Source organism: Theropithecus gelada, chromosome 3, assembly GCF_003255815.1.
Source record: "Theropithecus gelada isolate Dixy chromosome 3, Tgel_1.0, whole genome shotgun sequence".
Taxonomy (NCBI): domain Eukaryota; kingdom Metazoa; phylum Chordata; class Mammalia; order Primates; family Cercopithecidae; genus Theropithecus; species Theropithecus gelada.
Window position 1 is genome coordinate 167,498,542 of NC_037670.1, and position 27,993 is coordinate 167,526,534.

At 47.4% G+C, this 27,993-nt stretch overlaps 2 protein-coding genes across 2 annotated transcripts; one reads left to right on the forward strand and one right to left on the reverse strand.

Annotated features, from left to right (window-relative positions):
- Positions 1-4,303: 4,303 nt before the first annotated feature.
- Positions 4,304-5,658, forward strand: LLCFC1 (LLLL and CFNLAS motif containing 1). Its single transcript, XM_025379537.1, has 2 exons — positions 4,304-4,552; positions 5,142-5,658. The coding sequence occupies exons 1-2, from the start codon at positions 4,420-4,422 to the stop codon at positions 5,375-5,377; spliced, it is 369 nt and encodes a 122-aa protein (XP_025235322.1). The 5' UTR covers positions 4,304-4,419; the 3' UTR covers positions 5,378-5,658.
- A 244-nt stretch (positions 5,659-5,902) lies between these two features.
- Positions 5,903-27,546, reverse strand: KEL (Kell metallo-endopeptidase (Kell blood group)). The gene is made up of 19 exons (XM_025379536.1): positions 27,060-27,546; positions 26,652-26,729; positions 26,209-26,350; positions 25,780-25,956; positions 23,158-23,282; positions 22,681-22,827; positions 19,362-19,424; positions 19,081-19,269; positions 18,705-18,853; positions 17,416-17,545; positions 10,999-11,109; positions 9,431-9,529; positions 9,098-9,175; positions 8,560-8,660; positions 8,263-8,373; positions 8,053-8,120; positions 7,669-7,838; positions 7,227-7,322; positions 5,903-6,202 (listed from the first exon to the last, which is right to left on the reverse strand). Exons 2-19 carry the CDS (start codon positions 26,673-26,675, stop codon positions 6,041-6,043), a joined length of 2,142 nt encoding a protein of 713 aa, XP_025235321.1. The 5' UTR covers positions 26,676-26,729; positions 27,060-27,546; the 3' UTR covers positions 5,903-6,040.
- Positions 27,547-27,993: the final 447 nt, after the last annotated feature.

Below are 27,993 nucleotides of genomic sequence, written 5' to 3' on the forward strand. Positions count from 1 at the left end.
TGCCTCAGCCTCCTGAAGTGCTGGGATTACAGGTGTGAGCCACTGTGCCTGCCTAAAACTCTTAACTATGCCTAATTTATAAATTAAATTTCATCATATGTAGGTATGTATGTGTATATATAGGAGAAAAGATAGTATACACAGGGTTTGGTGCTATCTAAGGTTCCTGGCATCCACTGGGGCATCTTGGAATGTATCCCCTGAGGTTAAGAGGGGACTTCTGTATATGATAGCTCGTATTTATGTTCTCATTGTTTTCACAGAGGTACATCAATATTATTGAATTGCATTCACTCAATAGACCTATCAGGTAAATGAGAACAAGGAAGAATTCTCTGTGTGAGAATTCTTGGGTGTGCTGGCCCCAAGCCCCATGGCTAGTGGCGAGACTGGAACTGGCCATGAACTTGAGATCTCAGCTCCAAACCACTCTCCAGAACTTGTTCCTTCTTGGGAATCTTTTGGCTATAAAGATGTGAGAGACCAGTGTGAGGATACGCTGGGACCCTCCCTCTGGGGGTCTTGAAGAATGGGGACTGCCCCCTTCTTTTGTTGTAAGAAAGAGAGATCTGCTCCCGAGATTGAGGGATGGACCAAATAACCTTTAGAGAAGGAAAAAAATTGAAAGGAAAATAAATAGGGAAACTAAGAGGAGCTAATATTCATTGATGTTTCCTAAGGGGGAACATTTGGATCTTTTTCTTATTAAAAGCCAGAAGGAAAAGTTAAAAAAAAAAAAAAAAAAAAAGATACAGTGGAATTATTTTCTCACTGGGAGTGGGGAGGGCTCAATTTGTGGGACATTTTTCTGCCTCGCTGGGGGTGACGCCCTTGTGGAGTGACTTCCAATCTAAGGAGATGGAGGGAGCGATAAGGGTGAGGTGGGGGTTGTAGATGCCTTGATAAGAGAGGCAGGCCAGGAAAGGAGCACCTGCCAAGGAAACTACAACCCATAAAGCTGGTCCTGGAGCAGGGGGGTTGGGACATGGGGGGCCGGCAGGGGAGGAGGCTGGCCCAGTCTGAGCTGCACAGAGCAGGTGTGCAGGGACTTGCCGCCAAGGGCATTGTCCAGGGGTCTGGGGAAGAGAAAGGGGAGGCCCAGTGCTGAGGCCTCCCCTTCCCACCGCCATCCCTGGGCCTTCTCCTTCTCACTTGCCCTTCTCTGCCTACCTTGTCCTCCCCAGTGGGAAAGGCATGGACAAGTAGCCTGGGTGAGGACCACGGTGTCCCCCACAGTCCCAGCTGGTAGACCAGAGATTTGGAATCTCTCCTGTTCTCTCCTGGCCTTCTCTCCCTACTGTTTCTTCCTCTTGTGATATTCAACATTACCATTCTATTTTTCCTTTTCTCTCCTTTCTTTTCATGCCTCTCTCAGCTTTCTGCAAGTGAGGATGCCTGCAAACTCTCCCCTTCAGAGAACAGCTTCCCTGCCACTGATGCACGGTCAGTAATGCCTCCAGGCACCCGGGAGAACTGGGTTGGGGGCATCAAACTACACTGTCAGGTCCCAGAACCCTTCACACCAAAGCAGCCTGACCTCTTATTCTAACATAGTAAGGAGGAGGAGGAAACATAATTCCTAGATTTCCATTTTTAAGAATTACACTCCCACCCCACGTGGCCACAGCCGTCTAGGAAAAGGATTCAGGGCCAGGTGCGGTGGCTCATGCCTGTCATCTCAGCACTTTGGGAGGCCGAGGCGGGCACATCACGAGGTCAGGAGTTCGAGACCAGCCTGGCCAACATGGTGAAACCCCGTCTCTACTAAATTAAAAAAAAAAAAAATTAGCTGGCAAGGTGGCAGCCACCTGTAATCCCAGCTACTCAGAAGGCTGAGGCAGGAGAATCACTTGAATCCAGGAGGTGGAGGTTGCAGTGAGCCGAAATCGCACCATTGCACTCCAGCCTGGGCGACAGTATGAGAGACTCCGTCTAAAAAAAAAAAAAAAAAAAAAAAAAAGACATAAAAGAAAAGGATTCAAATAATATACCTTAAAACTAATTGTGCCCAGGTGCAGTGGCTCACACTTGTAATCCCAGCACTTTGGGAGGTCGAGGCGGGCAGATCACCTGAGGTCACGAATTTGAGACCGGCCTGACCAACAGAAAGAAACCCCGTCTCTACTAAAAATACAAAATGAGCTGGGTGTGGTGGCACATGCCTGTAATCCCAGCTACTCGGGAGGCTGAGATAGGAGAATCACTTGAACCCAGGAGGCGGAGGTTGCGGGTGAGCCAAGATCGTGCCATTGCACTCCAGTCTGTGCAACAAGAGCGAGACTCCATCTCAAAAACAACAAAGTAATTATCACTGGATGGTGGAATCATTAGCTTTTTTGGGGTTTTGTATTTTTCTGTATTTTATACTTTTGTAATAAGAAAAAGTATTTAAGGGATTCCCTGTTTTCTGCAAGAATTTATCTCTTTCAACACTGGGTGCGGGGGTGGTGTCAGGCTGGTGGTGGTGGTAAGGAAATGGAAGTAATGGAAACAACTCAGTTATTTCCACTCAAGCCTGCCCGGGAGGCAATTCTCACCCCAGCCACCCTACCCATTCATTCCCACAGAGCGGGAGATAGCTTCTCCTTTTGCCAGGAAACCAAGAGGCTCCTCCCCCAAAAATAGCCAGGAGGGAGGAGATTAGTGATGGTTTTTTCCATTCAAGCATTATTCTTTGGATCTCAGGTCAATGGGTTCAAGGTAGGGGTGAGCAGGGTCACCTGCCTACTTGAATCTTTCCTTACTCACCTTCAAGTGACCTCCTGTACCACTCCCCAGTCCCTTGTCATCTGGCTTGGACCATCAGGAAGTGTAAGAGATGGTACTGCCGTAGGCGAGAGAGCATCCATGTGGGCATGTCTGCTGACACAAGTAACCTCTGTGGGAAAGCATCTCCTTGTGTGTGTCTCTGTCTGCAGTTCGCTCTTGCGGAAAGGGTGCCTGTCTCCGCAGTGTCCTTGGACCTGCCTGTGGTGTTTCATTCAGGTCTGGTATGCATGGATGAGCAGGAGCAGTGTGAACTGGTTATGAGAGTTCAGGAGTGACTGAAGTCTCCTCTTACCTGTCTTAGCAGCCATCCTGCATCTCATGGCCCGCGTCTCTGTTGCTGGTTTTTGAAAAAAGGTCTTCATTCTGTCTCCCTAACTCACAACCCTCCAACCATCTCTGCCCAAGAAGCAGTTGGGGGTGATTACCCACAGCCAGTTGCTGCCAACAGATCTGTGCTCGCCAGGCTCATGGGCAGGAGGCACATCCAGGTACTGAGGCACGACTCTTCCAGATCTGTTATTTGGGATCCTAGACTCCCTGCCACACTGCGGCTTCTCTGCAGACTCTAACTCCTTCCGCCAGCAATAAGGTTGGAGATGAGTCTCTAACAACCTTTTCTTTCTGTCTAAGAGTACAGAAAGGTGTAAAGTGAAAGAAGAGGCTGTTTCAGCCTGGTGGTACAAGAGGGCAAAGGCTAGAAAAGGGGGAAAACCAGGGGAGGGTGAAGAGAGGGTGTGAATGGGTTCTACTGGCTGCAAGGCACCCTGCTCTGTCTCTCTCTCTCTCTGATCACTCTCTCTTCATCTGTCTCTCTGTCTCTACGTCTCTATCTCTCTCTGTCTCTACCCCTCAGTTTCTGCCTATCTCTGTCTCTTTCACTTTTTCTATGTCTCTGTCTATCTCTGCCTGGTTTTTGAAAAAAGCTATGTTTCCCTGTCTCTGTCTTTTATACACACACAGAGCATGTGCCCTTGCCCATCCTCGCCCTATGCTCCTCCCATCTTTATTTTCTGGCAGACCCATGCTTCATGTAGAGCAGCATGTTCATGCCCACGACTTGAGAATCCTGGCTGGCACGCCTGTTCTGGGCCTCATCCTATGCAAACCACTCTTGTTACAGAAAGGCCACATGGAATAGTGGGAAGATATCATATTTAAAAGTAAAAGTTAATCAAGAGTCCTTTTCTGCCCCTTAATATTTGGGTGATTTTGAGTGACAGAGTCATTTTTTCTTTGAGCCTCAGTTTCCTCATGCATATAATGGATATGAGAACACTATGATTTTGCAGTCCTGGTTGCTACGTGGATCTAATGGTGTAATGGATGTGAATGTACCTTGCAAACTCTTAAGTCATTTCTGTTACTAAATACAGGATGACCCACTGTGTTCATCTTGGAAGCCTCTGCCATGCCTTTGGCTGTGCTCTATTCTCGTGCCTTGCCATGGAATGCTCTAGTGAGCCGGAATGAAGGTCAGGCCCATGGCTGTGATGTCACAGAACATGTGAAGTCAGAGGTCCTATGGAAGGGAAGGGGAGAGAACGCCTCTGGAAAGGGGTAAGGGCCAGGACAGGAATGGGGCAGGAGGTGCAGGGATCCTGCTGGTCACTGGGAGCAGGGGGCGGCTGAAGGCAGTGGGTGGGCAGATTCATGCCTCCCCTGGCCTCCCAGCTCTGCAGGGCAGCGTTCCTGGTTCCCATCTTGCTGCTGCTGCAGGTGAAGCCTCTGAACGGGAGCCCAGGCCCCAAAGATGGCAGCCAGACAGAGAAAACGCCCTCTGCAGGTAGGTAGGAAAGAAGACAGGAGCCAGACAGAGAAAACACCCTCTTCAGGCAGGTAGAAAAAAAGATAGGAGAGTCTGGAGGCTCAGGGTCAGGTCTGTGTGAAGCCGGGCCCCAGGTCACTGATGAGGCTAGGGTGAGACCTGACATAGGTCTGGTTTATTGGGGGTAACTCCAGCTGCTGATGGTTATCGCGTGAAATAATAGTGTCAAGGAACACCATGGGCCAGCGGAGCTTGCATGCAACTTCTGTGTGTGTAAGCATGATGCATTTGGCTGGCTTTTGTCATGCTTCAAGGTGGCCCCTGACTCCCCCAGTGCTGAAACCCTAGAGGAGGCAGCTAGCCTTAGCAATGGTGTGTGTGTGTGTGTGTGTGTGTGTGGGTGGGTGGGTGTGTGTGAGTTGTGGCTGTGGTTGAACACAGAGCAGAAAAAACCTCTAGAAATAGCATCCCCTCTCTGGTCAAGGCCAAGGATATGGGCAACTGGGACTGCAGCCCTAGGCTTCAACGTGTTTTTCCTATTCTAACTTCTCCTTTCTGGTTCAGGCCAGGGTCAGGGCTCAGTCCTCATCCTTTTCCCCTGTTCCAGACCAGAATCAAGAACAGTTCGAAGAGCACTTTGTGGCCTCCTCAGTGGGTGAGATGTGGCAGGTGGTGGACATGGCCCAGCAAGAAGAAGACAAGTCGTCCAAGACGTCAGCTATTCACAAGCCCTCTTTCCACCTTGGCTTCTGCTTTAGTTTGGCCAGTGTCATGATTTTCTTAGGAGGGCCATTGAGGCCGACATTCCTAAATATCCATCTCTACTTCACGCTCACTTACTGACCCTCCCTCCCTTATGGGCTCCAGGTCACAACTCCCAACGAAGATGCAGGCGTGGCTCTCTGCCTCCGATTACCATCACTGTACCTCAGCGTTCAGCATCAGAGTTACCAATTGCCATCAGTGCTGACTGACTGCCTCTCCGGGTTCGGAGTTTCACCTCCCAGAGCCAGAGACAGCAGACTCACATCCTTCTCTCCCACACCTCTCCTGGTTTTGTTCAGGACAGCAGATTAGAGGCAGGAGGCAATGACAGTAAAATAACAATAAAATTCTGAGAACAATTGGGAGCAGCTTTCCGATACTTAATCCAAGCCCTTCTCGTCTTCAGCTAGACTGCTTTATTGTCCAATCTTTGGTCCACTGGGTGGTCTTCAAACCCACCAGGTCACCAATTGTTGATTTTTTCCTTTTCTTGTGTCCACGAAATATTTTTGGCATTTCTCCCTCTTATCTTTTCTGACTTCAGGTATTTTTCTCCCCTATAGTTAATGACTTCTAGGCATAGAACATAGCAGGAACAAGTCATTAAGAGACAAGCAGAAGCCAAGTGCCGGCTTTTATTTTTGGAACAGAAGTGGAAAGGAAATCTTGCTCTGATTCCGTGGATGTGACCAGGGAGGTGTTGGTCGATATTTCTGTGCTGTGGCATCTTCGGTAACCAAGTTACCAGAGCTGGCAGCGGCTGGAGGGGTTCAAGAGGGTACCACGTGCACAGCAGAAATATCTGGCAAAGGCTGGGGTGCTGCTGAGGGGCCCATGGACTCGGAGGTGTGGAGGGCTGTGAGTGTCGTAAGATTCCTGGGGGCTGGGCTCCCTACACATCACCTGAGCAGGAAGAGAGGTCATTGAAGGAGGAGGGTCCACAAGACAAGGCTGACCTAGTGACAAGGGGTGATCAGGGACAGCAGACAAAGAGGGGAACAGGGGATCAAGTGCTCCAAGGGCCACATGGAGCATTTGAAATGTATAGTTCACTTAATCTGGTGATAGTAGTCCAGGAGGAGGGCCTGGGCTGTATAATGATACCATTTATCAGTGACCGAGAGGTGGGGCCTAGCACAGGAGCTCTGGGGTGAAGTCTAATCTAAGTGTGTTGAAGACCTGGCACCTGAGTCTGTTGAGGGAACAGAGGGTGCTTAAGGAGGTGATGTCAAGTGGCCGCCATACCTAATGTCAGGTGTCTGAAGAGGAATGTGGCATACAGTCAGCCTGTCGCAGGCTTTTTTTTTTTTTTTTTTTTTTTTTGAGACTGAGTCTTGCTCTATCGCCCAGCCTCTAGTGCAGTGGCAGGATCTTGGCTCACTGCAACCTCCGCCTCCCAGGTTCAAGCGATTCTCGTACTTCAGTCTCCCGACTAGCTGGGATTACAGGTGCCCGCCACCACGCCCAGCTAAGTTTTGTATTTTTTGTAGAGACGGGGTTTCACCATGTTGGCCAGGCTGGTCTTGAAATGCTGATCTCAAGTGATCCACCCGCCTCGGCCTCCCAAAGTGCCAGGATTACAGGCATGAGCCACTGCGCCCAGCCACAGGCTTATTTTTAAGGCATCTGCATTTTGGGGGTATGAGAGGAGAAAAAAGTTGTTCTCCTCTCCTGGAGGAACCTGGGAGTAGAGTTTTTTCTACCTTTGGAGTTGTAGGGGTGCTGAATTAGGTAGAAGAAACTGTAGTCATCTGAGGGGTGATTCCAAGGGGTAGGGAGGGATGAGAAAAGATGACAGTGAGGACATCTGCAGCAGAGGGTTTGGGGTATTTGGCGGAGTGTCCAAGGAGGGGAGTTCCATGAGCTTCAGTAATAAGGCGTTCAAACTGACATAAAGCAAGCTGTGGCAGGAGGTGGCTGTACCTACCTGGGCATAGCTTCGAAAGAAGATCTGCTGGGGGCTGAGGTCCAGGCGGGGCAGGACGGTCTCCCCACGGTGCCATAACAGCCTCTTGCTGTATGCCTGGGTAGGGGTGGGTGGAGAAGGGCCCTCAGGCTCTAGACCTGTGGCCATTTGTAAGTCCCTCCACACAGTACCCAAAACCCATGGCCCTTGCTCACTGGCTCTGCACTGACAAGTTGATCTGAGCCAGAAGAAAGAGTAATTCCCAGAAGACCTATAGATGTCCTAAAAACAGAAGATCTCTGGGGTAGGAGGGGGATCCCCAGGTTGCCGTCTGTTCAGGGGGGATGTGAAGGGCAGAAAGCCATACAACTGTACCTGCATCAGGAAGGGTGGCAGGAAAACTTGAGCACATGTTTTCTAGTCTGCCAGTGCACATAAATTGTGGCCCTTGACACTTGCATACCTGCAGTGCAATGGCTAGCCCCCCCACGTCTGCAGCATTCTCCAAGAATGTGAGGGAGTCATTGAAGGAGGTTCCGCTGGGTAATGGAAAGGCAGCATAATGGCGTTTCAGGCACAGGAGAGCTTCCTGGAGGGCATGGGTGTCACAGGCTGGGCACCCCCCAGGCAGCACTATTGAAAACAGGGCAAGAGAACATAGGGTTGGTGCTGCCGAGGTGAAGATGTGGGTGGTACCACAAACTGACCCAGCTCCCAGGAGCATGGCAAAGTTCCCAGGACTGCCCCACCTCAAACCTTAAATAACCTCCCTTTCCCCTCCAGGCCCCCCTGTGGCCTTCCCTTAGGTTCCCTATAATCCCACCTCCCAGTGGCCCCTGTTACCCACAGAGCTGGTAGAAGATGTGCAACAGCTCGTGGGCCATGATGCTGCCAGCAGCGCCAAAGTTGACAGCTCTAGGGAGACAAGGGCTTGTTTGACCCCCAGAATCTTTTGGCATTTTTGACTCCAATTCTCCAGCTGTAAGTCCCATTCATTATAACACCTGTCGGCCCCTCTTGGGAAACTCCCTACCTACCCTCAGAGAGTGACCCATACCTGGGGTAGCCAGGGTGGAAGAATGGGGGTTGGAGGAGTCCAGCTGGAAAGACTACCACATGGTCAGATATTGAATAGTAAGCATTGACCTCCCAAGGGGACACCTTCCACCTGTGGGAAGAGCACAAGTGAACTCCAGCCCCCACCACATATTGCCCTGCCACCCTGAGACCTACGCAGTCCCTCCCAACTGCCGTTACTATTCAGGCTGCCTGCCCTGAGCCCTGGCTTCCTTTCCTACGAATCGTGGATGGATCTCTCCGGGATGGAGTGCCTGTGCCTCCCCTGCACTCATACCTGTGTTGGGGGCAAGGCTGCAAGAAGCTCTGGACAATTCTAGCTTGGAGGGACCGGACACAGCTCAGGACGGACTGCAGGAAGTTTGGTCCAAGTTGTATCTGGGGAAGAGGCAGGAGGTGACTTGGGCACACAGACACTTCTACAGATGCATGCTGACATACACCAATGGGACCATTTGACCCAAAACAGGCAAGCCCTGACACACAGGCATCCAGGGATTAGGAGACAGCAGCCCAGTGGCATCACCACACAGCACACAGAGGCTTTACACAGATCAGCACACAGATGAACACGCCCAGACAAGTCACAGGATGCATGCATGTGTGTGGGGACATGCATTGGGACCTGAAAAGATTCTATTCTTCTGCCAACAAGACCCAGTGTGGATATTCCCCCATCGACCCCAGCCAGCACCAGGGCAAGGACAGGGCTGAGTCACCCAGGGAAAACTGAGTGTCCAACAAAGACTCAGGATGGTCAGAGAAGTGAGGAGAAGTCAAGGACTGAGAAGGAGCTGGAAAACACAGGGACCCACATCTCTGTATTCTTGTCGGGCCAGCTCTGGCTTCAGGGCCCATTCTGAAGCCCCCATCTCCACTTGCAGTTGAGCAACCTGGAAAGAGACACAGAAGGGGGTAGGAACACTCTTTGAGTCTACCAGAGGGAATTTCTCCCACTCGTTGCTCTGTCCCATTGTTGCCTCCCAAGCCTCTCACATTGTTGCCAGTGTGTGTATGCAGCCCAGTGCCTTCCCTACTTAGCTTGTGCCTGGGGTGCCTTTGGCACTTGCTTCCAGTCCCCATCTCGCTTGGTCCAATACTCCATTCCCCGCACAGGCTCCCATACCAGCCAGGATGCCTGATCTGACCTTGTCCTGGGCCATGTTCTGGGTCTCCTCATTCATCCAGGGAAGGTTTCTGAGGCGAGTGATGAGGGCATCCCGGATCGCAGTGAATAATTCCATGGCCTGTGGGAGTGAGGTCCGGGGACAGGGGGACAGGATCAGAAGAGGCCTCAGCCTGGAAAAGACCCTTGGAAAAGACCTTGGCCCCAGGGAGCTGCCTGTGCTGCAGCTGTTGCTTGAGCAGCAGCTCAACTAAAGCAACTAAAGGATCTGTGGAGAAAGGAAGCAGTGCCAAGCCCACAAAGGGAAAGTGGGGCCTGGCCATCCGTGAAGGCCATCAGGGAGATATAGTTCCTTTCCATGGGATATAGTAGCCTGATGCGGGAGAAAGACAGTGTGTCCTTACTCCCGGGGGCAGGAACACCTCCCAGCAAGCAGAGGGAGGAGAGGGCTGTCCTTCTCTCCTCTGGCTCAGGGCCCTTATCTTCACACCATCTTTTTTAGTGTCCACTCCCTCTCCTCATCCTCCTGAGCTCTTCAGCTCAGTCCCCCACGTCTCCCCGGCTTCACAACCTGAGTGTGTACTCACTGCTTCCCCAGCCACCTGCCACCTCATGTAAATCCTTTCTTGGAGGGAAATGAAAGGCAATATCAAGAAGCTGGGCTCTGGCATCAGAATGCCTGAGTTCAAACCCTGTCTCTGCTTTTCGGTAACTGTGTGACCTTGGGCAAGTCACTTAACCTCTCTTTGCTTCAGTTCCCTCTTGCATAAAATCAGGATAACAGGAACTAAATGACGTAGTTCATGCAAAGTGCTTGAAGGAGTCCCAGGCATGTGGTAGGTACTCAGAAAGTACTCAGTGGTGATTTACTTGACTTATTTGCCCTCTGCAAGATTATGTCATCCGTTCTGACGTCATTTTTTGTTTAAAAAAATCTTAGATATAACAAGGAGGAGCCTTAGAGATGATAGTGTTCAATTTTCCTTTTTTGTTGTTGTTGTTGTTTTGTCTTTGTTTTTGTTTTTGAGATGGAGTTTCACTCTTGTCGCCCAGGCTGGAGTGTAGTGGCGTGATCTCGGCTCACTGCAACCTCCGCCTCCCAGGTTCAAGCAATTGTCCTGCCTTAGCCTCCCGAGTAGCTGGGATTACAGGTATGCACCACCACACCCAGCTAATTTTGTATTTTTAGTAGAGATGGGGTTCTCCATGTTGGTCAGTCTGGTCTCGAACTCCTGACCTGAGGTAATCCACCCATTTCAGCCTCCCAAAGTGCTCGGATTACAGGCATGAGCCACCGCACCTGGCTCGATTTTCTCATTTGATGGTTGAAGAAACACAAGACCAGGAAAGTTGGGTGATTTGCCCAAGTGAGAGCATGTCATGGAAACTCTGTGGCCTAAAGCTGAACTGTTTCCACCCCAGGGATGGAGCAGGCCTTTGGGTTCCATCTCTCAGTGGCCCTTCTCTCTCTGACTGCCCGATTCCCCAATCACACATACCACTGAGAAAGTCAAAGTTGATAGAATGAGGGAAGGCTGGGTTGGGTGGGAAGGGGTGGAGGGATGTGGGCTGGGAAGAGCTCTCACATACAGCACTTCGGGTGCTTGGGTCAAAGGCCTCACGAACAAACAAAGCCGCCAGCGTGGGCTCGAAGAACGTGCCTGTCTCCTCCACGCACTTCATCCATCGCGGGCGGGCAGGCTATGGAGACAAAGCTGGAATGAGTGGCTCCTGTTCAGGGCTCTTTCCTCATCTGTCTCCCCAGTCTTCACTAGATCTTCATTCCCAGAGGGTGCTCTTTTGACTGGACTTTCTGGGATTCATCTCAGTTTACTACCCCTTAGGGTGACGCACATCACCACTCAGTACAAAATAAGCACATCTTCCTCAGAGCTGGTCTCATGAGCCTGGCTGAGCAAATCCTTCATGTTATTGCCTATTGAATTTGACAGCAAGGCCTCTAGGAGGCATCATTCTGGGGGACCAAGAGGCTCCTGGGAAGAAGATGAGAACCCAAACCTCATGCCTCGGCAATCTGATGTTCCCCCTGTTCCCCCCACCCCTCCCAACCACTCTACTCCGGGGTCCCAGCAATGATTCCCATCCTCCATGCTTCTTTGCTCAAAACGGAGATTGCGGATGGCAATTCTGTTCTACCACCATCACCCTTATCCTCTCTCCAGGTGGGCATGGTGTATTATACTGTAGCATCTTATAAAGAAGAAAATTATCAGAGTAGAACTGGGTTTTAGATGCCATACTGTTTGCTAGGAAAAGAGGACACAAGACAAGACCCATTGTATAAATTCATAGAGCTGGAAGACTTCCAGCCAAGTCAGAGGGGAAAGAATAGAACAGGAAGGTAGAGGGCTTTCACTGTAGAGGCAGGAGGCCATGGACAAACACCCAAGAGGGCAGTGCCAGCTGAGGACCTCGAGAATGAGAAACATAAGAGACAGACGCTGAGAAGGTCTTGGTGGTGGACTTGAATGGCTTTGCAAACTTGACCAAGGTGTAAACCCAGAGATGACACAGGGTAAATGGAGACACACACTCAAGGAACCCAGGGGCAGGAGGAGGTAGCTGGCCTGAGGGAAAGCTGAGCTGGAACTAATAAATACCAGCTAATATGCTAATTTGGGTTAGGCAGGATGAAGCCTCAAAACTTTATTCCTGTGATGTTTTTACTTCCCAAAGACCTGTCCACAGGGAAGGTAGGAAGGGTGCCACTAATACTCTCTCTGCAGGAGCTAGGCTGGTCCTGGGAATGGAGGCGGTTTATGTGCATCCCACTAGAGGAAACAGACCAAAGAGGCCAGTCTGGTAGTCACTGAAGAAGAAACTTCTGAACCCACCAGTTAAAGAGGTTATCATTTTGGAGGTTGCTGCAGGCCTGGCTGCCCACATCTGTATTCTGTTGCATCTTGAGGTCTGCTAACCTTGTCTATTTTTATTTTTGTTTTTATTTTTATTTTGTAACAGAGTCTCACTCTGTGACCCAGGCTGGAGAACAGTGGTGCGATCTCGGCTCACTGCAATCTTCACCTCCCGGGTTCAAGTGAGTCTTCTGTTCAGTCTCCCAAGTAGCTGGGATTACAGGTGGCTACCACCAGAGATGGAGTTTTGCCATGTTGGCCAGGCTGGTCTCAAACTCCTGGGCTCAAGTGATCCACCTGCCTTGGCCTCCCAAAGTGTTGGGATTATAGGCATGAGCCGCCACACCTGGCCAATTTTGTCTCTGATAAAGAAAAGAGGCTCAGATTCTTCTCATGTTGCATGAGTTGGAGCTCTGAAACAACAGGAACTAAAAGGAAATCCGGGTCTGAAAGCAATTATAGGGCCAAGTTGAGAATCTGCCAGCCACATTCTGCTGGACAAGCTTGGCTCCAGGAATACCTCTTATCAGACAGTTGCTACACCTGGAGCAGCAACCAGCATCAAAAGAGAGCTCACTTGAGCTTGGAAGTGTGGATCTGCCTACCCTGCTCACCCCTCCTGTTCTTGATTTGTTTCCTGATGCCCTTTGCTGGAGCCTGATCATTTCTCCAACATGCTTTGCCATGGGACCTGACTGCTGGAGAGTACAATCGCCACTGCAGACCACTGCTACAGCTGTCTCTCAAGATGTGGAATGGTAGTGTATACCACACTGACTGCAAAGGGAGAGTTACAGGGAGAGAGAGAAGGAGAGAAATAGAATTAGAGAAAAAAAGTCTCCAAAATATAAACAATAGAAAAAATATTTCAAACCCAAGATAATGAAACTCAGTGGACTAATTTTAGGGCACCAAAAAAAAAAAAAAAAAAAGTTGCACATATAACCTCAGAACCACAAATAGTATTTGAGAAATGATAGAAATCAGGACAAATTCTACAAGTCCGGAGGGAAGCAAAAATTTGACCAATCTTCTATAGGATGAAAGGAAATTTTAGGGATTACAGGCCAACCAGGAAACTTTAATGTTAATTTCCAAGCAAAATTGTAGAACGAATCGTTAGACAGTTTTTGAACACTTGGAAAATAATGTGTAACTACTAAGGACTATGATAGGATCACTGAAGAAAAATAATGTCAAAATAATAAAAATTCCTCTGGCTAAAAGTCTTGTGTAACTAAGGCATATGAAAGACCAGAAGCCGCAAACTCCAATAGGGGCCATGCAGAGGCACAACAGAGAACAGCAGTGCAACATCAGAGCCACAGGGCATGGTGGGGCTACAGAGAGCGCATCCAGCCCCGAGCTGCGCCATGTAGCGACAGTCAGTTGTCGCCACAGGAGAAGGCTAGCCCAGTGTTTCCCAAGCTTCACAGACGTGCGCGCGCGTGCACACACACACACACACACAGGCTGGAAACCTGGCGCGCGCGCACACACACACACACACAGGGTGGAAACCTGGCGCGCGCGCACACACACACACACACACACAGGGTGGAAACCTGAATGCTGGCATGCCATATCTTAATTTTTGAATATTGGTGATTAATTCAAAGTTTGCAAAAGATTCTACAGGCTAACAAAACCCATCTATAGATGAAATACATCTTCAAGCACCACGACCATCCTACCACTGAATACAGTATTAGCACTTCTAAGTTTGAGTTGTTAACTTAAACCCCTGTGATTCAGTGACACCAGCTGTCAAAATGAAAACAATCTCTAGTCTACCTTCCTCACAGGTTTGGGGATCAGGTGAAATAATACCTTTCAAGTACTCTAAGGCACTACCCCACTCTGTTGGCATTATCTTGATTTAGCCATTCTTGGAAAATACAGATTGAGTCCTAGTGAATTAGAGAAACTGATGTTGAATGATAGTGCAATTAGAGTGGAGTCTCATCTGGCCAAATCATAAGTAAACATCAATGGTGAATGATTTCAAGTTAACCTGACCTCCCCTGACATTCCTACTAAGAATCCTAACTACCACTCACTTAGCATTTCCTTTCCTCATTTCCTGTTTTGCTTTCCTTCATAACACAACCTAACATATTTTATTAGTTTGTTTATTGCCTTTCTTCCTTCACCAGGATATGCGGCTGAAGGCAGGGTTATTTATTTGTCTGTTTTGTTCATTGTTGCATTCCAAGTGCCTGGAGAAGTACCTGAAGTACACTAGGTTCTCAACAAATGTTTGTTACAAAAACGAATGCATAAATCCATAGCTAGGTCTTCAATAACCTGATCCGATGCCCTTCTCCCTTCAGGATCTTAACAGTAGTCTGGATGAAGATACACTGAATAAAATTGCAAATGATCCAAAGCTGGGAGACCTGAATAAATTGAGATGTTGGGCTAAATATAAATCATTCACATTTAATCATCACAAATGTGAAGTTCTGCTTTTACTTCTCAAAACCCACCTTCCCAAGTTTCATAAAAGAAAACCTGACTTAACAGCCATTTTCATTGACTATAACTCTATTCAAAACTAATCATCCAAAGATGGTCCAATAATGAGATTTAGAAATCTTCTGTATAAGGGCACCATAGAGTGTAATTCATTCAAAAGAATATGATCAGAAGTCGGTAATTAATGGCCACTGAATCGAACCAAACATTTTGATCCTATCAAGGTCAAACTCTAGGTCATGTCTTTGATTCCATTCTTCCTCTCACATCACTCATCATCAGGACATCCCATTGCTAACCTTAAAATATGTTCTTTTAAAATACAAATGAGATAAATCCCTCTGCATGTCTCTATTTCATAGAGAGAGAAGCAAAAGTCCTTCAGTGACCTACCAGACCTTGTATGGTTCTCTCCTTCCTGCTCTGATTCCCTCCCCACTATTGTCCTAATCACTCTGATCCAGGTGCCCTGGCTTCCTTGCTGATTCTCAAACACCCGGAGCACGCTCCAGGGGCATCAGTGGACACAGCCTGCCATGCAAGCCTAGTCTTCTCCTCTCAGCCAGAGCCACCAGGAGGATCCCTCACTCTGCACCAAGTTTTAGCCAGCCTGCCTCCGGCCCTATCCCAATGAGATGTTACCCCTTTCTTCACCAGAAAACTTCTTCCTCTCTCTAAACTTTTTGTCAGTTCCACCTCCTGCACAGAGATCCCATTGATTCTTCAAATGCTCCCTGATCTCTCCCTCTCGGGAACTCCAAGAATATCTGCTATCTAAATCAGGATCCCCTGCGAACACGGCCATACCTATCCATTTACTTAGTGTACAGTTGTTTTTGCACTGCAGGGACAGAGTTGAGCAGTTGTAATACCAATCATTTATGGATCATAAAGTCAGTATTTACTATCCTGCCCTTTATAAAAAAGTTTTCTAACCTTTGTTTGTAGCACCTACTTATTTCTCAATCCTGTACAGTGTGTGGTTAAAAACATGACTTTATGAGCCAAAACATCTGTTTTGGAGTCTGTTCATTTACTTGTGAGCTGTGTGGTCTTGGGAAAGTTTCTTGACCTTTCTAAGCCCATTTTGGCATCTGAGAAACAGGGATTATAAACCTCCAAGTGTTTCTGGAAGATTTAAACGAAATAACCTGTCCTAAGTGCTAACAGACAATGACTACTCCATGTATATCAGCTATTATCATTAAATGTCATCTTTTATACTATTGTCTCAGAAAGGGGAAGTGGCTTCCCCAAGGTCACACAACTATTTGTTGGCAGAGATTAATTCAGCTTTTAAGCCCAAGGACAATTACGTGTCCTAATGGAAAAGATAATGGCTTCAGGACATCTAAGCCTTCTGTATTCTTTAAGCCTGACCCTCAACATTAGCACTCTTACAACCTCCAAGAAGTGCCATGAGGCTATGGTGCTGGCGTTTATAGGTAGCTGTTTGTTGCCAGGATTTTGTAGCAACTCCAATTAAGATAACTTGGGGCTCTGGTCTGCTTCATCTGAATCCAGAGAAAAGCTGGGCAGAAGCTTCTTGGCGACTCTTCAACCCAAGTGATGCTCCTCAGGAAGACTGCTTTTTTAGCACAATGAGCAAACAACACAGACCCTGGAGCCAGACTGCCAGGGTTCAAATACTCCACTAACTTACTGTCATACCTGAGCAACTTTCTTAACTTTCGTGCCTCTGTTTCCTCATCTTTAAAACAGGAACAAAATGGCACCCATGGTACCTCATGGAATTGTAAAGATTAAATCAGCTAATAGATCTAAAGGGTTTCAAAGAGTGTCTAGCGCATCATTAGCTCTTGATAAGCAATAGCTACATTCCAGTCCCAGTGAATGCCTTTTCCTTCTCTGAATTCCACAGCAATTTTAGGTTGCCAAAGCAGAGAGTTTCTCCAAGGCAGGGAAACGTCCCACAAATTACTAAGAAAAAAAAAATCCGGTGATTTTTAAGACTAAACCGAGGCCTTCACTGAGGTTGGGACATATCCAATGTACTAGACTCTTCTGCTCGCTTTTGGATATATCCAACTTGGGATTTCAAGATTCTCAGCAAAGGAGCATCTCTGCGTCTTATGTAATAAGTAGACTCTGGTGAGTGAAGTGCATTTTCTACCCAGGCCCCTCCTCAGCTATATCCACATCTGTGCCACAAAGCCTACATGTGGCCCAATGGATCCCACTGGATATCAGAGATAAACTCTTTGTGAAGCATGTTTGAACATAAAATCAACTAGACATTAAGGAAGGCCACTGCTTAACATCTCTCTCTCTCATCCTAATAAATCGTAAGCTCTAAGTCCAAGTTATCCTGAGCAAATAGTATAAGCGTAATGACAAAGAAAGGGCAGTCCTTGACAATTTCAGAGTTTTATATTTGAGCTCAAACACCCAGCAAGAAGCCAGAGAGGTAGTCAGGCTGGGAGATGTGTGCCTGAAGGTCTGGCACATGGTATCTTGGTTTTCAAGTTAAACTTTGTCTGTCCAACTTGCCTGCTTCTATGGAAAGCCAAGACATGGAGGGGCATCTACCATCATGGCCCCCTCCCTGAGAGACAGATGCCAACATTTACCCCTCAAAAGAGTAGATACTCCTTTCAAGTATCTGGGCAAATACACCCGCCCCTCTCCTCACCATGGGTGGTTGCTCTGTCAGTTCCCGCAGTTTCTGGCTGAGCTTTCTGCGTGCCTTCTGGAATTGACTGTCTAGGGCTGGAGAAAGGGTCTCCACCAGCCCTAAGATCATGTGGCTCTGCAGAAAGTCCCTATGCAGACAAAAGAGACCCACACATATACCCCAGGAATCTTGGGATGCCTCAAGAAGAGCCTCCCCTTGTATAAGTCACCTTGATCCTCCTGAAGGCAGCCCCTTCTCCTCTGTATTAATAACTGTTTTAACATGCACCCAAGTCAAAAAGAGCTTTTCGTGGTGTAGGTTGGGGTGGGATCTAGCTCCTTAGTAAAAAAAACTAGATGAAGAAGCAGCCTTCAAAATCACAGGGAAAGAAAGTTCTGGGCTAGATGGAGTCTGGACTCATGTCATGAAACAGATTCTACTTCTACAGTCAAGGTATCTCAGGTTGTCCTCAGATGTATCTCACAAGCAGAAGTAAGCTGGTTTCTGTGACTCCTCTCTGCTCCACTGGCAATGCTCCTGCCAGGACTGCATTGCACCCTTATGTAAGCCTCCTCACTCCCATGTGAACGGGCAGCTACTGCCCTCAAAAAGGATTTCTAGATGCTGCTGCCACCATGAAGAAGGCCCTTAGGCCCAAGCCCTTGGAAGAAATCCACTGCTTTCAGGTGGTAGCCACCCAGGGATCAGGGGAGGCAGAGACCCTAACAAAGAGCCACTCTCTCATGTCCCCAACCCCAACACCCCCTTGATTTCCTGATACTAGCAGAAATGCTCTTAGACATTGTTTCCCATAAGAGCTCCAGAATCCTCACACCACACCTGAGGAATGGCCCCTCCTCTTGTTTTCTTCCCCTAAGCACCCCCAGCCTTCACCATCTTCATCTCCTCATCTCATGTGCCTCCTCCTACAGCCCACAGTCCTCAGCTGCTAAAAAGACATACATGCACTCAACTGTCCTCTGTGTCTGGGTCTTCCAGCATCTTCTACAGCTCAGAGGCTCTTGAGTGGCTGGTGTTCTACTCTCAGCAGACCCTGTGTCTTGGCTGACCCTCCATTCTTCATGTCGTGTGTATCCTCCCTTACTCGTGCTCCCAAGACACATCCCTCCATCCTCTCTGTGCCACCCACCCCACGCTTCTCTGCCCCCACAGGTAGCAAGTTCCTCTTATCTTCCTGGGAGGCCCTTACCAGCCTGCCTTCCCTAAGGTTTCCTCTGCCCCCAAGATCTATGGTGCACAGGCTCTCCTCCATTTCCATGATCTCCCCAATCCCACCTGGGGCGAACCTCTGGTTTAGCAGCATCTCCTCCACCAGTTGTGACATGTTTTTCAAATATTCCACGTCGTGGACCACGAGGGACTGAGAGGGGCTCAGGGACATCGGTGTGAATGTTGCTTGCAAGCAGGACAACCAGTCGATGGCAGGGGCAATTTCCTTAGAGGAGGGACACAAAGCTGAGGGGGAGAAGGAAAAGAGAAGGAAGGGGAAAGGGCTTCCCCTTGGGTGTGAGAAAAAGAAGAAAAGAGGCTAATTGGAGGAGGAGATGGAGCCAGAGACAGAATGAAAAGGAATTAAGGGCACTAGGAGGAAGAAGGAAATGAGGTAATGTTTGGGAGGAAGGTTCCTGTGCCCACAGTCTTCTGGCCCCCAGTTCCAGGCACCTTGAGCTGGTCGATAGTGACCATCTGGAAGAGCTTGCCCTGTGCCCGCCGCTGCTCCAGGGGCCTCAGAAATTGGAACAGCTGTGAAGTCATGGAGAGGGACATGGAAGCGTGTTGTTGCACCTCGTGTGGGTCTCCTCCCAGCAAGGTTCCCAGCTGATTTAAGTAAGTCAGGTATTCCCGAAAGATCTGGAGGAAGGAAATGTCAGTCACAGGTGCCAGAGGTGCCCACTTTTCTCCTGGCCTCAGAGGGCAGGGCCTTTGTCCATGTGCCATCTTACCTGGGCATAGGTCTTCTGTTCCTGATCTTGCTTGAGGGGAACATCAAACTCTGGCTGGTCTATCTGGACACAAGAGAGACTGGAGAGAAGTGGGGAGCATGGCAGATGGAGAGGGCAGGCGTGGGGAGGTGGGGAATATACCATGGGAGACGGCCTTGGGAGATGGACATAAAGATTGGACAGAAGAGAAGCAAGAGTACAAAGAAAGGAAGGGATTAGGGGTTAAGGGGCAAGAGAAGAAGAGTCCAGATGTAAGAATGGGAAGAGATGGTGAGTATTACAACCAATGTAGGTGTGCCAAGCAAGGCAGAAGCATAATAATCAGCATCCTAAAAGGAGCTATTCTTTGTCTCAGGAACAAGGCCAGGGTGAGTGAGGTGAGGAACTTGTCCCAGGTACAAAATCTAAGATGCACCAAAAACTCAGTAATCAAACTGCAACCTAACTTAGGAGTATATTCTTGCAATAGGTAGCTCCATCTCAGCCAGCCATAGCAACTGATCTTCAGGCAACCATAGGCTGTCAAGTGATCAGACCATGCGCATTAAAGACAATTGCTAAGCTGTAACCAATCAAGTTGTTTCTGGGTGTCACTTCCTCTTTCTGTAAATACTGCCTGCCTACATTGTTGGGTGGAGCTCTCTGAACCTCTACTCCTTCAGGATGCTGCCCAATTCACAAATCAGTCTTTGCTCAAATAAACTCTTTTTTAAAAAAAACTCAGTAATCAAGATTAATACTTAATTAACATTTTAAAAAATCAAAATTACTACCAAAAATGTATGACAAATAAAATCTCAAAACTTTGTTTATCATGGACTTTTTTCCCCAAAAAAACATACTTTTAGTCAATTTTGAAAAGAATCATGTTGTGTTCAAGAAAAGTCCTCAGTGTATTTTTGATTCATTTTGAAAAGAAAAATCATTAGTATTTTCAAAATGATTCACATAGATTTTTGTTCCATTTTGGGGAAAAAAGCATAATCTTTTGTCAAAAAATTCATAATGAAGAAAAGTTTGATATTTTGGTTCATCATGTATTAAAATACTATTTATCATGATACTGAGTTTTGGGGACCTTCTTAAATTAGCACCCCAGGTAAGCACCATGTATATTTCACCTTAGTCTCGCCCTGATGAATCCTTGATTCTATTCTGAAGATCTTTGCTTCTACCCTTTCCCTTTTCTTCTCCAATTTCAATATCCCACTCTTATCTTGAGCCATATACTTTTCCTTCTGTCTTGAAAAAAACTTTCACTTGACCCTTTTGCTACATTGTATGTCCACAGTTCAAGGAACAAAAAAGCATCTATGCCCACTGTTTCCACTTTCTTACCTTCCTCCTAAGCTCCGTACAGTCTGTGTCCACTGCCATAACTGTTTGGAAAGTATCTCTAGGTATCCAAGGGTGTCTTCTCATTCCTTGTTCTCTGAGCTGACCCCTCCTTCCTGAAGCTCCTTTTCTTTCCTTTGTGGCCCACGACACTGGTCTAGCTCCCATCTCTCCAACTGTACTCACTCTTCCCTGGCTCCCTTCTGCCCTCAGTCTTTGAAGTTCTCCTTCTGTAGTCCATCCTTCCTACCTGCTTTTAACCCAAGAGACTATCTAGGCTCACACTGATGATAACCACCCTCCTCCCATTCACACTAAATCAAAACAATGGGATCATTGTGTAATCCCCCACTTTCTTTATTTATATCCAATCAGTCACCAAATCCTCTAGAAACAGCATGGACTATCATCACTTTGGTGAAGTTGCCTAAATCCTTGTGCCTGGCTCTTCCTTTCCATTTCTACCTCTATCTCAGGGCCTCAAAAAATGGTCATTTAGTTTCCTTGACACCCCCAGACTGACATTCAAAACTGCTGACGATGCACAACCATCAAAATATTTGCTCTATGCACAATTGTCCTAACAGTTGGAAGGCCTCAGTAGCTCCTTTTTTTTTTTTTCTATTATGTCAAATATTTCACCTCTGCCTGACTTCTTAGAAATAATCAGGCTCAACCTTATGTCTTCAGTCTCACTTTTACCTCCCACTGCACCCCAGTCTGCCTCCCAAATCCTCAGTTAATAGACCAGCCTCCTCACTGACCCCACGGAGGAATCACATCATTCCAGGTCCTCCCCCTGGCTGAGGATTTCCAACACCCCATAGCTTCACCTCCACTTGTGTGAATTAACCATGTTTCAAGGCTTGCTTAGTACGCCTTCTCTCATTCTCTCCTCTCTGGGCCTCTTCTTAACCAGATCTTTACTGGCCCCCAAAGACTACATCAGTTAAACTACTGAGCACACTGTTTAGAACTGAATTTTAGAACACCTCATAATGATAATCAATTCTTTTGTAGTTATCCTCTAGTAATTTTGTGGCTCTTTTGACAGTAGGGTCCAAATATGCAGATAGCATTACATTAACCACAATAGTGACAGCTCCAGTGTTTTTATTTAGTTACTCACTCAACATATACCTGGCAAAAGCCTCTAGCTGCCTGGCCCTGTGCTAGGTCCTAAGGAACAAAGGCAAATAAAGCATGGTCCTTTTCTAAGGAGGCTCACAATGTTCAACACAGAGTGATAAATGCTGAGAGCATGAGGAAATGAGAAAAGCGAGAGAAAGGCTTCATCTAACTCATAACCAGGGTGTCGGTGAAGACTTCCTGGAAGAGATAATAAAGCCAACATTTGAAAAACATGTAAGTTTTCCAGGTTCAGTGTGGGGGATGGTTGGAGGCACAGGGAGCAGCATAGGCAAAGAACTAAGAAATATTCCTGGAAGTAGCAGTGAGTCAGCATGGCTTGGGGGTAAGAGAGAGAAGGAATGTACAGGAGATAAGGCTGGAGAAGTGTGTAGGGGTCAGATCACAAGGTGCTTGCAAAGCTTTACTAAAGATTAGGGACTAGATTCTGATGACCTGGCAAGCCACTGGGTCATTGACAAGCATTTAAATACAGACAGTAGTATAGTTAGCCCTTGGTTTAGAAAAGTTCCCTCTAGTAAAAATAAAGAGTAAATAAAATGAGAGCAATCCTAGAGATAGGAGGACTAGTTAAGGGGCTCTGAGATTAATCCAGATTAACAGTAAGAAAGACCAGGCCTACTTCTGTCTTCCCAGCACTGGCTCTGCTGCTCCATTTCCCACCCCCAGCTAATGTCCCTGACTTTCATATCAATAATTTTCCCTTAAGGTTGGGTTGTTTCCTATATCACACAGGTGTCCTCTCTTCCCAACCTGCAACCTTCCTCTAAGGGATGATTGACTAGAGATGGAGTCAGGCCAGGTCCAACTGTATCTTTGCCAGTGCATCCCTCACCTGGATGACTGGTGTGTGTGGCGAGGCAGGATGAGGTCCCAGGTAGGCTCTGAAGAAAGGGAAATGGCCATACTGACTCATGAGAAGTCTCAGCGTTCGGTTAAAGTTTAAGGAAGTCCAGTTACCAGAGATGCGCCAGCCTCCAAGCTTTAAAGGAGAGAGAAAGGGCTGAGCATAGGATCTGTGGAGCCCATCCCTCATTGTCTTGGTCGTCTCTTACACAGCTGCTACTGCCTGACCTCTGCCCTGGGCGCCTTGATTCCTCTAGGGCGCCACATCTGTCCTTTTTTATCTGTCTTCTCCCAAGGTCCTGATATTTTCACAGGGCATAACCATTTCCATCTCCATCTCCCTCCTAGAACTTGGGGGGCCCTAGGAAGAAGATCCACCCCCTAGGAAAAAAAAATGGCAGCCCTAAGCATGCATTGGTCCCATATGTTATGTGTCCAGAAAAGTTAGTATCCCAGCTTTTCTCACCTCCTCAATAACTTGTCTGAGGGGACCAGTCCCTGCAGCTTCAATGGCACGTGTATCCATGCAGGAGTTGTAGAACTGGAAGGCTTTCTCCTCCCCAGAGCCTGAGTACCAGGAATTCCGGGCCTCTAGAAAGGAAGCATGGGAGTGAGGACTAAACTCTGATTTTATTTTTATCTTGCCCAAATTCCTGTCAAAGGGGTCTGGGGAGTCATGCCCTATATCGTAAGTTCTCATCAGATGGGTTTTATTTAACCCCATGTAACATGATTTACTTTCCAACCTGATTCTGGCATAACATTATGAGACAAAGAAGAAAATAAAAATATTTTACCCCAAAACATGATTCTTTGCCATATTTTGAAATGACCCTACAAAGCTGTTCTTTGTGGAGGAAAATTTGCATCTATAAAGAATCTCTATTAGCTATTAACATATCTCTGTTAACATAGCTAGATCTTTTGATTAACTAAGATCTGAACAGGAAAACTTGTCACCTATTGTCTCTAAGGGCAGCCACTATAAGACTTCAAAAGAACTTTGGTCTCCACAATCTTTATCTTACCCTGAACATTTCTTCTATCTATCCCAGATCTTTAGACAAACTCAACCGTCAACCCGGAAATGTTTAAATTCACCCATAGCCTGTAAGCCACCCCTGCCCCTTTGAGTTGTTCCACCTTTCTGGACCAAACCAATGTATATCTTAAATGTATTTGATTGATGTCTCGTGCCTCTCTAAAATGTATAAAACCAAGCTGTGCCCCGGCCACCTTGGGCACATGTTCTCAGGATCTCCTGAGGGCTGTATCACAGGCCATTGTCACTCATATTTGGCTCAAAATAAATCTTTTCAAATATTTTACAGAGTTTGACTCTTTGTGTCGGCAGGAGAATTAAAGGAGTGGCAACTGGTGTAGAGGCAAAGAGGGAGGGTGGGAGACAGGGAGCTTACAGGAAAGAAAGACTCCCACAGAAGATGGAAGGAGGGGGAGGAATAGAGATGAGGAAAATAAGAAGGATGAGAGCACTGCCCAATTTGGGATAGACCAACTTGATGAAATGATGAAAGCAGGGAAAGAGAATGAGGAGAAGAAGACAATATGGAAAATAAAAGAAATGTGGGAAAGAAATCAAGAAGGAAAAGACAGGGACGAAAAGAGAAAGGTAGCAATAAGTGGGATATGGGCAAAGGATAAAAGAGAGAAATGAAAGATAGGAAAGAAAGAAATGACTGAAGAAATTAGACAAATTCAGGGAACTAGAAAACTTTAAGGAATTGGAGAGAAGAAAACTCATAAGGAAAGGTTTAGCAAAGAGAAGAAACAGGAGAGGACTCTCCTAGTCCAGACTTCCCATCCATTGATCCCAGGAAACAAACAAACACACTACAATAATCAAATGCAAGTCTCTCCGAATCATCCACCCTCTAATATCTAACACTCTTTCCACCCTCAGTCCCCCTGAAATCTATTCATCCCACTGTAGGCAATAGAATTTATCCTGAGCATATTTTTTCTTTTTATCTCTGAGCCTTCCCTGAAAGTATCCATCTACCCAAAGAGAGTCCACCTCCCACTCTTTCCCCATCAAAAAAGGGGGGCAGAGGGGTGCATTATTTTTCCCAGATTCTAATTGATAGTGTCAACACATTCTTTAGGTTCCCTTGCACTGGAAACGCATGCCTATCTTACATGTTCTTATTCCCAAATCCTCATCACCATCCACCAACTTCCTGGGACGCACTTCCAACCTCCTATACAGTTACAGTGTATCCTTCTGGTTTTCCTCTCAGTCCTGGCAGTTTTCCTCTCCAGCCCCCATCTGCAGGAACTTTACTTCCACTGCCAATTAACTCAGCTCTCCTATTCTTCCAACATATCCTTTGTACTTACCCACTTTTTCTCTTATGCACAGTGATGAAGCCCTCTCTCACTTCCCACCCCACCATCCTACCCCTTTCATTCCACCATCATCCATCATCTCCAGTCATCCATCTCTATCATCCCACTTGTTCCAGATCAACTTGCTTGCCATGGTCCAAGGTTTCAAAGGAGAAGCAAGAAGAAAGAGATCATTTTGAGAGAGGGGAGCTTTGGCACGGTGAGAGAGAGAGGATAACGTTGAAAAGGAGGCATTGGGAGACTAGAGGTTTTGGAGGTTAGAGAATGAGAGTGACAGACAAAAGAACTGAAATGCAGGAGGTGCTGAGGAGATGCTTGTGGAGGAAGACACCATGCATAGGATAGAAACTGAACATTTGGAGGAAGCAACAAAGATGGAGCTTGCTAAAAGGGACAAGTTGGAGAGAATGGAGTAATGATGGATACATGGAGAAGCAAAGAAGATGGAAATCAGATAAAGAAAAAAATGCAGAGAGGGACCAAGAGAAATGGAAGAGGGGTACCCAAGGTAAGGCAACAGGAAACAGTGAGAGAGGAGCAAATCCAGGCAGCTCCCGCCATCCTACCTCTTTTACTCCCCCATCATCTCCAATCATCCATCCATATAATCCCACCTGGGATGGCACAAACCAGTTGTTCCACAACTACATAGGGTTTGGAGTAGTCATGGTCATTCTAGGCACCCACTTGCACAGAGCATCTTCTACTGTGCTTTCCTCACCCAGTATTCTCCGAAGTCGGTTTTTGTTCTTTGTGGCAAGCTCCTGAAAAGAATTATAGGTCCCTTTGACCCTTCCACAGGCAAAGCCAAAGAAGTCGGTGCAGGGGGCCACACTTGTGTTCCCAGAGGCCAGGTAATGATCCCGGAGATCCAAACACACAGATGTCTCACAGGGGCCTGTGGGGAAAAGCTCAGAGCTGGGAAAGAAGAGGCAAAAAGACCAGGGCTCTCCCAAGGGGCTAGGCAAAGAACATCAGGTGAGTAACTAAGCGGGCAGCTGATGAAAAAGAAATGGTTAGGATGCAGGGAGGAAAAACCATGGGGACCCCAAGGGTCAGGGAGCACAGAAGCCCCAGGAGCAGGGACTGGGCCCAGGTGCCAGGGCTGGGCGAGGGCTGACTGGGTTAGGGTGTCTGGGATCTTGCTTACGAGGGCCACAGTTCTGGAAGATGTAGAACAAAAGCACAGAAAAACAAAGGAGCAGGCCCAAAACCTGGATAGCTGTCAGCACCCGCCTGGCCACTGCCCATGGCCTGCTCCCTTCCACGGGCAGCCTCTCCTCTGGAGTGCTCTGTGGGAGGAACCAAGAGGTGAAAGATAAAAGGTGGAGGGGATTGAGAGACAGGGATGGGAAGAGGAGGAGGAGAGGGGAGAGAGAATGCATCTGTTAGTGTTATAGTCACTTTATACAGAAATAATTATCCCAACTCTTCCTAAACCCAGTCCTACTTTAACTCCTGGAAGATGAGAAAACATGTCAACTGTTTTGGGTGAGGATGAAGCAGACAGTTAGGGGATGAATGTTTGTGGGATTTTAGAGCCCAGAGTGACAACATTAGTGTATTCCAGCCCTAGGAGAGGAGGCCACTTACCTCTTGGCTCCAGAGAGTCCCCATTCCACCTGCCTGACTGGGTTCCCTCGGCTCTTCCTCACTTTGGTCCCCACCTTCCTGAAGTGAGTGGAGGGAGAAGGAGGAGAGAGAAGCTGGTGCAGGAAACGGTGCATTGAAGAGAGTTTTCTCAGGCCATTTTGTTACCCTCGCTGCCCGCCCTGCCCCCACACACATATTTTTATCTCAGGGCAGTCTTCCCAGATGGGCTTCAGAATGAACCTGTCCCCTGGATGTGCCATTTCTCACTCCCTCTCCCATTACCTCCCTCTCTCTCCCCCTTTCTACTCTGTAAGCCTCAGGTTCCCTCCCCTGCAGTGGGGGCAGGACATTTGCACACAGTCACCCTCACACCCCACCCAAGGCCTCTGACTCCAAAAGGGGACTTACCGTCTGTCTATCCTCTGTGGCTCCAGAATCGTTCCTGGTTCCACTCTAGGTGATGATTTGGAGGACTGGGGTCCAGGAAACGGTCCCCCTTCTGCCCCCACCCCAGTTCCTTGATCTTGGAGAAGGGACACTTCTGCTGCTCTTTCCCCTTGTCCCCAGACACACAGGACTGGCCTCTGGGTGGAGCCTGCTTATCAGTGGGGGGCACCCAGGTTTCTCCTCCCCCTTTATCTCAGCTTCTCAGGGGAGAAGAGGGAGGGAGTCCTCACTCCCCCAACAATCTTGCCCTTGGTCTGCTCCTCTTGTCTCGCACTGTGACTCTGCCCGTGAAGTTCCTTTATTTCTAAAATATTCTTCCTTCTCTCTCCTTTCTTCTCTATTAAAAAATATGAGGCACAGTAAAATTTTAAAGAGTTTATTTAAGTAAGAAGCAATTCATGAATTGGGCAGCACCAGACGGACAAAAGTTTAGTGTTGCGATGACAAAGTGTCAGAGGCAAGCATTTACTGGGAAGTTACAGAAGCAAAATAAAACATTATTTGACTGGTTTGCAGTTACATAATTGCCTTTTTAAAGTAACTTTTTGGAAAGTCCCTAGTCACATAATCATATGTTAGTTGACTACTTATCATCAGCTGGGGTTAAATTGTTATTTCTGTCATAAGCATTTATCGGAAATTGACCCAAGTTAAATTTCACTTATGTTTGTAGTTTTAGCAAGAACATGGCTATTTTTAAGGTCTTCGGCTTTGTCTGCCTGGGAATTTTTCAGGCCCAGTCTCCATTTTAGTTTTGTTTTCACACCTCTCTGATTGGCTTTTCTGGGATTCATCAATTCCCAGGTCAAATGCCACCTTTCCCAGGAGACCTGCCAGCTCCATGCCCGTTCACACTGTTCCCAAGCAGGCTTAATTGTTTCTTTCGGTGTTTCAT